This window comes from Berghia stephanieae, chromosome 12 (assembly GCF_034508935.2).
Source record: "Berghia stephanieae isolate SIO BIC M18660-M18661 chromosome 12, UCSD_Bste_1.3, whole genome shotgun sequence".
Taxonomy (NCBI): Eukaryota; Metazoa; Mollusca; class Gastropoda; order Nudibranchia; family Aeolidiidae; genus Berghia; species Berghia stephanieae.
The window spans coordinates 42,267,019-42,277,018 of NC_088371.1; the positions used below are offsets into that span (position 1 = coordinate 42,267,019).

A 10,000-nucleotide genomic window follows, 5' to 3' on the forward strand; every position below is an offset into this window, starting at 1 on the left:
TAACGTGGTAATGGCGTTGTTAACATGAATAAACAAAACCAGATTCATCCTGTTTTGTTGAAAAATGGGAAACCCAAAATGTTCATTTGATCTGTTTTTGTAATTAAATTGAAGCTTACATTCAATTTCACATTGTTATTTATCCACTGCAGTCTGAGAGAATCCTGCCTTATAACAAACTTGTCTTGTTTTGCTTTCATGAGTTTAACTGCATTTACAAGTTTAAAAAAAAATATAAAAAAATAAAAAAATAAAATAGAGCTTTTATATAGCGCAATATCCACTAAATGTGCTCAAAGCGCTTTACAAGGGGTCCCTGGTCAACAACAACATTTAACATGTAGGACGGGACATGACGCCTGTTAGGCGATATTACAATTTTTCGGACAAAGACAACGCTGTTAACGGCCAGGTACTCGTTTTACACCTGAGTATGGTGAGAGAATGAGAGTAAAGAGCCTTTTCCAAGGACTCAACTATGTGCCGAGCGCGAGGCTCGAACCCAGGACCTTCCGATCCGAAAGTGAGTGTCATACCACTAGACTAGTTGCAAGTTTTATGTCGTATGTCAATAGGTCATATCAGCGCCAGTAAAAAGGAAGAAAATGGGTTAGTAAAAAGTTCTAGAATTACAATTAAAGCACCCAAGAAAAGGTAAGACATAGGGGAATTGATTCAAATAGGAAACAGATGTAGATTCCAAGAGCACACCATCAAAGTACTTAGTTTGAGATCACCTAAAAGTCTCATCCCGACACAAGCACAGGTCCCCACTAAGAGGAATAGACTCAAATGTTTACAAATCATATATAATATGTAAACAAAACATAATACAGTACATAACAGAGAGATGATTTACAAGGAAAATAATATCATCTCCATATATCATCAAATTATATTTAAATATACATTTGACTGTTTCCCTCTCAGCCATGACTATCAGCTGTAAAGCTTGACCCGGCTTTAGGCATGTAAATTTCTATTTTTCACTGTTTTTGGTCAAATACATAAACATAAATATCACAATGAGTTATTATTATTGATTGTCAGTAAAAAAAAAAAAAAGATTAAATTTCAATTGACTGTTTCCCTCTCAGCCATGACTATCAGCTGTAAAGCTTGACCCGGCTTTAGGCATGTAAATTTCTATTTTTCACTGTTTTTGGTCAAATACATAAACATAAATATCACAGTGAGTTATTATTATTGACTGTCAGTAAAAAAAAAAAAAGATTAAATTTCAATAAGAGCTCACGTGAGATTTCAGAAACTCATAATTTCCAAGTGGGTCACGATAAACAGTTTACAAATTGACATCTTGACTCCAAACACAAATGCAGTTCTGTAGCTGGAGTCAAAATCTAGTAATTCTACTATTTTGTCATAGGTCTGATATTCATCTCCTTCAAGTACCAAGTCTGTGTCAGACATCGGTGATCATGGTACGCCATTCATCTCTCTGATCAGATAACCTCAAGTACCAAGTCTGTGTCAGACATCGGTGATCATGATACGCCATTCATCTCTCTGATCAGATAACCTCAAGTACCAAGTCTGTGTCAGACATCGGTGATCATGGTACGCCATTCACCTCTCTGATCAGATAACCTCAAGTACCAAGTCTGTGTCAGACATCGGTGATCATGGTACGCCATTCATCTCTCTGATCAGATAACTTCAAGTATCAAGTCTGTGCCAGACATCGGTGATCATGATTCGCCATTCACCTCTCTGATCAGATAACCTCAAGTATCAAGTCTGTGCCAGACATCGGTGATCATGGTACGCCATTCACCTCTCTGATCAGATAACTTCAAGTACCAAGTCTGTGTCAGACATCGGTGATCATGGTACGCCATTCATCTCTCTGATCAGATAACTTCAAGTATCAAGTCTGTGTCAGACATCGGTGATCATGGTACGCCATTCACCTCTCTGATCAGATAACTTCAAGTACCAAGTCTGTGTCAGACATCGGTGATCATGGTACGCCATTCATCTCTCTGATCAGATAACCTCAAGTATCAAGTCTGTGCCAGACATCGGTGATCATGGTACGCCATTCATCTCTCTGATCAGATAACCTCAGAAAACTAATATTACTCTTCTCTTTCTTTGTCACCCAGCTGTTCAAACTATTCAAATATGTTTTTCTTGGTCTACCTTTACTCTTTTTACCTTCTATCTTTCCTATGAGAGCAAGATGTTCAATACATTTATGTCGATTTAGGTGCCCTAAAAATTGCATTTGTCTTTTTCTTATTGTACGAATAAGTAACCTTTTAGTTTCAGCTTGCTCTAGTACTTCTTCATTAGTTTTCTTCTCTGTCCATGAGACTCTTAACATCCTTCTAAGAAACCACATTTCTGCTGCCTCCAGTTTCTTTCTAATGTTTTCTGTAATTGCCTGATATAGGCAAAGAAAATCTATAAATGAAAATCATTTTTGTTTGTTTATGATTGACACCAAAATAATCTTTGTTCCCATAAGTAAAATAATAGCATTCTTGAGTAGAAGAAATTGTTTTTTTTTGTATTCTGATGAGCGGAGAAAAAAAAAAAAAAATAAAAGCAATTAAAAATGCAAATTGACAAAAATTGCTCGTTTTTTAATAGCAAGGGAGAAAGGACTAATGTACAATTTTTAAAAATTTACCTTTGTGTCTTCCTTGGAACGTTCAATTGCATTGACTTTTTTGTTTGACTTATTTTTAGGCTTCAAGTATCCTCCTCGTAATACTCTGAAATTATAAATATGTTATTTGAAAATAAAAGGAAAATTTACGAAGCAAATAGAATAGGAGAAAGTTGTCAACAGTATTTAATCTTGTTTTCAAGTCAAATGAGGTTGAATATTGTACTTGTATGAACGGTACCGATGTGAGTTGTGTGGCTACATGGTCTTGTGGTATGAAACTCACTTTCGGATCGGAAGGTCCTGGGTTCGAGCCTCACTCGGCGCATTGTTGAGTCCTTGGAAAAGGCTCTTTACTCACATTCTCTCACATTCAGGTCTAAAATGAGTATCTGTCTGTTAACAGCATTGCCTCTGTCAGAAATAAATTGTAATATCGCCTAACAGGTGTCATGTCCCATCCTAAGTGTTAAGTGTTGCTGTTGGCCAGGAACCCCTTGTAAAGCGCTTTGAGAACGTTTAGTGGATATTGCGCTATATAAAAGCTCAATTAAAAAAAATAAAAATTTAAAGTGTAATTAAGCTTTAAAAACAAGACAAAATATTCTGATCTTTAAATAGTAATAACAACAACAGCAACAACAACAACAACAACAACAACAACAACAACAAAATCATAACATCTCTCAGTAACGTCAATAAAGTGAGCTTCCCTGTAAACAGATAAGAAACGAGACATCATCAACGCATATCAAGTCAAAGGTTAAATCCAGGCGCTATGTCTATACCCTCAGTTTTAAAAGTCGTATTAAAATGCTAATATATAATATATTCCTGGAAGGAAAAGAAAACAAATCATCAAGTACTCCAAACTTTAGGAATAACATCAACAACGATCATTTCAACTATTAGAAAGAGGATAACCCGATATTTCTGCCACATCAGAAGGCACGACTCACTACAGAAGACCATTGCAGAGGGAAAGATAGAAGGCAATCGTGGTCGAGGACGAAGAAGGACAAGCTGGCTTGGAAATGTCGCAGCATACGTAGGAAGCCCCATAAATCAATGTGCGAAACTCGCAGATGAGAGAGAGAGAGCTGGCGAACCAGGATCTCCAACGTCGTGTCCAACATGGAACATCTTCTTCTTCTTCAAGTACCAAGTCTGTGCCAGACATCGGTGATCATGATACGCCATTCATCTCTTTGATCAGATAACCTCAGAAAACTAATATTACTCTTCTCTTTCTTTGTCACCCAGCTGTTCAAACTATTCAAATATGTTTTTCTTGGTCTACCTTTACTCTTTTTACCTTCTATCTTTCCTGTGAGAGCAAGATGTTCAATACATTTATGTCGATTTAGGTGTCCTAAAAATTGCATTTGTCTCTTTCTTATTGTACGAATTAATAGCCTTTTAGTTTCAGCTTGCTCTAATACTTCTTCATTAGTTTTCTTCTCTGTCTATGAGATTCTTAACATCCTTCTAAGAAACCACATTTCTGCTGCCTCCAGTTTCTTTCTAATGTCTTCTGTAATTGTCCAGCTTTCGCAGCCATATAATAATACTGACCATACGTAGGCCTTCAAAACCCTATGTTTTGTTGTCATTGAGATATTGTGGTTTTTAAAAATTAGACTCATTTTATTAAAACTATCTTTAGCTATTGCAATTCTTCGTTCTATTTCTGTGTTGCATCTGCCATCTGAAGTTATTATGTATCCAAGATATTTAAATGCCTGAACTTGTTTTATTGTTTTTCCATTGCTTATTAAGTTGCATATTGGATTTCTTTCTCTCCTTGATACAACCATGCATTCTGTCTTTTTTACATTTAAGTATAACCCCATACGTTCACTCTCTGTGACTATTTTATTGAGGAGTAGTCGTAAATTTTCTTTTGAGTCTGAAATTAGTGCTGTGTCATCTGCATATCTTATATTATTGATATATGGAACATCGGTAAAGGTAAAATTAAAATGCAGTGATTCAGAATTTGGATTGGTCCCTTGATCAGTTGAGTGAAAATAGAGTATGAACAAAGCACCCCGAGTCAACCGACTGGCTATGAAGTGTGCATTAGTTCACCATTGTAACTTGATAACGAGCTTTTATAAAGCACTATATCCACTCAACATGCTCAAAGCGCTTTACAATGGGTCCCTGGCCAACAGCAACACTTAACATGTAGGACGTGACATGACGCCTGTTAAGCGATATTACACTTTTTTTCAGACAGAGATAATGCTGTTAACGGCCAGGTACTCATTTTACACCTGAGTAGGGTGAGAGAATGTGAGTAAAGAGCCTTTTCCAAGGACTCAATTATGCGCTGAGCGAGGCTCGAACTCAGGACCTTCAGATCCGAAAGCGAGTGTCATACCACTAGACCACATAGCCGCAACCATAAGGGATTCCTCCATAATACAAACCTGCCATTCAACACGACTTTCTTTTCAAGTAGGTCATTTCTCACCACGTCTGCTATTTCAGCTGTTTCAAAATATACAAAGGCAGCACTGAAAATAAAAAGAATAATTTATCAATTTCATGTATAAATTCTTACTTTTCTCTCCATTTATTCACATTAACACATTAACTCATGTATCTAGGTGCTACAATACAACTTATTTCATATCATGCAAAGCTTGCTGTGGCCAATATTATGTTATCGTAATAAAAGTGAAAATTTGGTGGACAATTCTAATGATTATGAGAAAGAAAAAGAGCAGAAAAGAGTGAGTGAAGACAATACTCAACAGTCGTAACGTCACTTCCTTCCTAATGACGCATGGTAACTTAGTAACACTGGCTCTAAACTATCGGAACAATGACGGACGCCCGTATGAAATATTTCTCCGGCGAGCATAAAAGCGTATCCAGAGGGAAAAAAACATAAATTTGATCATGTTTTGACTTTTACACATTCTGATCACAAGACATATGAAAAGTTCTAGCCAGCTTGAAGAATAAAAAGTAATGATTTTCTTTGTTTAGAACCAAGATGGCCACCGTTGCTGGGCGGCATGACATCAGACTACTGAATCCAATTAGAATTCGAGAACAAAAACCAGAGCAGTGAGTGAGAGTTTTACCCAGTACAAAATTGGTATGTAACTATCAAGATGTGTCTGTGCGAGAGAAGTTCTTTGCACTTCACCATCCACCATTCCAAAAAAAAAAAAAAAATTAAAAATAAATAAAAAGATGTGTCGAATTTTCTGTTCCCAAGTAAATCATGAGAATCTCATGAACCAGTTTTAGGAGTGTTCAATTTTTCTGTTCCCAAGTAAATCATGAGAATCTCATGAACCAGTTTTAGGAGTGTTCAATTTTTCTGTTCCCAAGTAAATCATGAGAATCTCATGAACCAGTTTTAGGAGTGTTCAATTTTTCTGTTCCCAAGTAAATCATGAGAATCTCATGAACCAGTTTTAGGAGTGTTCAATTTTTCTGTTCCCAAGTAAATCATGAGAATCTCATGAACCAGTTTTAGGAGTGTTCAATTTTTCTGTTCCCAAGTAAATCATGAGAATCTCATGAACCAGTTTTAGGAGTGTTCAATTTTTCTGTTCCCAAGTAAATCATGAGAATCTCATGAACCAGTTTTAGGAGTGTTCAATTTTTCTGTTCCCAAGTAAATCATGAGAATCTCATGAACAGTTTTAGGAGTGTTCAATTTTTCTGTTCCCAAGTAAATCATGAGAATCTCATGAACCAGTTTTAGGAGTGTTCAAATTTTCTGTTCCCAAGTAAATCATGAGAATCTCATGAACCAGTTTTAGGAGTGTTCAATTTTTCTGTTCCCAAGTAAATCATGAGAATCTCATGAACCAGTTTTAGGAGTGTTCAATTTTTCTGTTCCCAAGTAAATCATGAGAATCTCATGAACCAGTTTTAGGAGTGTTCAATTTTTCTGTTCCCAAGTAAATCATGAGAATCTCATGAACCAGTTTTAGGAGTGTTCAATTTTTCTGTTCCCAAGTAAATCATGAGAATCTCATGAACCAGTTTTAGGAGTGTTCAATTTTTCTGTTCCCAAGTAAATCATGAGAATCTCATGAACCAGTTTTAGGAGTGTTCAATTTTTCTGTTCCCAAGTAAATCATGAGAATCTCATGAACCAGTTTTAGGAGTGTTCAATTTTTCTGTTCCCAAGTAAATCATGAGAATCTCATGAACCAGTTTTAGGAGTGTTCAAATTTTCTGTTCCCAAGTAAATCATGAGAATCTCATGAACCAGTTTTAGGAGTGTTGAATTTTTCTGTTCCCAAGTAAATCATGAGAATCTCATGAACCAGTTTTAGGAGTGTTCAATTTTTCTGTTCCCAAGTAAATCATGAGAATCTCATGAACCAGTTTTAGGAGTGTTCAATTTTTCTGTTCCCAAGTAAATCATGAGAATCTCATGAACCAGTTTTAGGAGTGTTGAATTTTTCTGTTCCCAAGTAAATCATGAGAATCTCATGAACCAGTTTTAGGAGTGTTCAATTTTTCTGTTCCCAAGTAAATCATGAGAATCTCATGAACCAGTTTTAGGAGTGTTCAATTTTTCTGTTCCCAAGTAAATCATGAGAATCTCATGAACCAGTTTTAGGAGTGTTCAATTTTTCTGTTCCCAAGTAAATCATGAGAATATCATGAACCAGTTTTAGGAGTGTTCAATTTTTTATTTAAATAACGGTTTTGATAAATAAAAACGTAAGGAACTAAACTAGGATTATCTATGGGGACAGCTTGGCTCAGCGGTACAGTCTTTGCTTCGTACCCGAAAGGTACCGAGTTTGATCACCTGCCGCGCTGTGCACTTGAGCAAGTAAGTCACCTTGCCCTAGGTCACTTTGCGGCGCTGCACTGTGGCTGACGCCTGGGTTATTCCAGTCTTCCTTTGGAATAGACCATAAAGACAAATTTCCCCATGGGGATAAATAAGGGGGAATTAAAAAAAAACAAACAAAAAAACAAATTAAAACTCATAACTTTTTGAATAGAAGAGTCAGCGCTGGAAATAGTAACAAAATTTTGGAGAAAGACACTCATACTTCGAAACACTGAAATCTAAATGGAAAATAGAATGAATCCAGAAAAATGCCATAAAATCAAGCGATCAAGCAAACTCCACAAGGAGCTAACCAAATGCTATAGCACTCTTCATCAACAAAAACCCTCTGGAGGAAGAAAGAAAAAGCCATCAAAGCTGTTTTTGCTTGTCAAAATCTATACAGGGCTGCCATATGGTATTTTTTTCCTCAACCAAATTGCTTGGTCTATGGTGGACTAAGAACGATGTTTACAACAACTGGTTTGTGTTTATCATATAAGTGTAAAATGTTCCAGTAGTGGACAGGAAACTCAACTTCGGTTAATCACAACATCTTCGCTGATCCCAAGAGGTTGCGATTATCCAGAGTGGACTGTACCCCCCTGCCCACTATGTGAGGTCAGGAACCCCAACCAGTTAGCTGAGTTTCTTTGAGTAATGTCACTATATTATGCCATGCATATTCTTCATAATATTTTAACCGCATATGTAACCAAATGACAAGTTTCCACTATGTTGAGGACAATAAAGATTAATTATTATCATCATCATCATTATTATTCTTTTTATTATTATCATCATTTTTATTATTATTATTATTATTATTATTATTATTATTATTATTATTATTATTATTATTATTATTATTATTATTATCATTTTCAGTACTATTATTATTATCATTACTAATATTACTATTATTAATATCATCATCATCATCATCATTAATATCATAATATTAACATAAAGTGTTAATCTCTTACCCCAAAAATCGTCCTGTGGTGACATGATGGACATATTTCACAAATTTGACAGTCCCAAACCGTGGGGATAAAAACTCTTTCAGTTCTATCCATTTCACCTGAAAATGAATTCAATCAAAATGTAAATAAATCCATTTCTAGCTCCTGCACCGTCGTTCTTTACAACGAAATGGGGGAGAGGGAGGAAGGTGGTTAGGGGGGGGGGGGGGGGGGGAGGTGGTTAGGGGGGGGGGGAGGGAGGGTGGTTAGGGGGGAAAGGGAAGATGGTTAGGGGGGGGAGAGGGAGGGTGGTTAGGGGGGGGGGAGAGGGAGGGTGGTTAGGGGGGAGAGAGAGGGAGGGTGGGTAGGGGGAGAGGGAGGGTGGTTAGGGGGGAGAGGGAGGGTGGTTAAGGGGGAGAGGGAGGGTGGTTAGGGGGGAGAGGGAGGGTGGTTAGGGGGGGAGGAGAGGGAGGGTGGTTAGGGGGGGAGAGGGAGAGTGGGTAGGGGGGGGGGAGGAGAGGGAGGGTGGTTAGGGGGGAGAGGGAGGGTGGTTAGGGGGGAGAGGGAGGGTGGTTAGGGGGGAGAGGGAGGGTGGGTGGTTAGGAGGGAGAGGGAGGGTGGGTGGTTAGGGGCGAGAGGGAGGGTGGGTAGGAGCAATCCGGGCGTTACATGGCGAATGTAAATAATATATAGCCTTCTTGTTTTTCGCGTTTATTTATTTTGTTCATTTGCAACTGTCCTGTTATTACAGCATTGTAAAAAATCAGAAGTATAATATATAACATAAGGGAATGGGTGCAATATAACAGGTTAACATAACCATTATTATTGGTATCATCATCGTCATCATCCTCGTCGTCATTATTATTATTAGTAGTAGTGGTGGTAGTAGTAGTAGTAGTAGTAGAAGTAGTAGTAGTAGTAGTAGTAGTAGTAGTAGTAGTAGTAGTAGTAGTAGTAGTAGTAGTAGTAGTAGTAGTAGTATTAGTAGTAGTAGTAGTAGTAGTAGTAGTAGTAGTAGCTCAAGTTTTTTTGGACACTGAAAAATCAAGGATTGAAGAGTCAACTTACATTATAAGGAATGTTCCCAATGAAAACTGTTCGGTGGTTCTTAGGCGGGATATAGCTGTCATCCTGAAGGTCTGTCATCATAAACATAAATAAATAAATAAATAAATAAATAAATAAATAAATAAATAGATAAATAACACAAATAGTATCAAAATTGAATTTGAATAGTGTGAAGATGTAATAAAAAATATTGATAATTACATGTTACAATATAATAACTACAACAACAACAACAACAACAACAATAACATATAATAATAATAATAATAATAATAATAATAATAATAATAATAATAATAATAATAATAATAATAATAATAATAATGATAATGATAATAATAATAATAATAATAATAATAATAATAATAATAATAATAATAATAATAATAATAATAATAATACTAATAATAATCATAATAATAATCATAATAATAAGAAGAATATAATGTAGCACACACCTATATATAATGACATCGTTCTCCATAGCGCCAGGTGACCACCAGGTCC

General features: G+C 36.3%; 1 protein-coding gene across 3 annotated transcripts in view; it reads right to left on the reverse strand.

The window, feature by feature from the left end:
* The window catches only part of LOC144957495 (uncharacterized), a 95,419-nt gene that overhangs the window by 74,487 nt on the left and 10,932 nt on the right, over nt 1–10,000 (reverse strand). For all 3 annotated transcript variants that reach the window (XM_078888818.1, XM_078888817.1, XM_078888819.1), the window contains exons 2-5: nt 9,494–9,564; nt 8,444–8,541; nt 5,071–5,157; nt 2,657–2,741 (exon numbers count right to left, since the gene is read on the reverse strand). In XM_078888818.1, the coding sequence (XP_078744944.1) occupies nt 2,657–2,741; nt 5,071–5,157; nt 8,444–8,541; nt 9,494–9,564 (341 nt within the window). The remainder of the gene's footprint in view (nt 1–2,656; nt 2,742–5,070; nt 5,158–8,443; nt 8,542–9,493; nt 9,565–10,000) is intronic.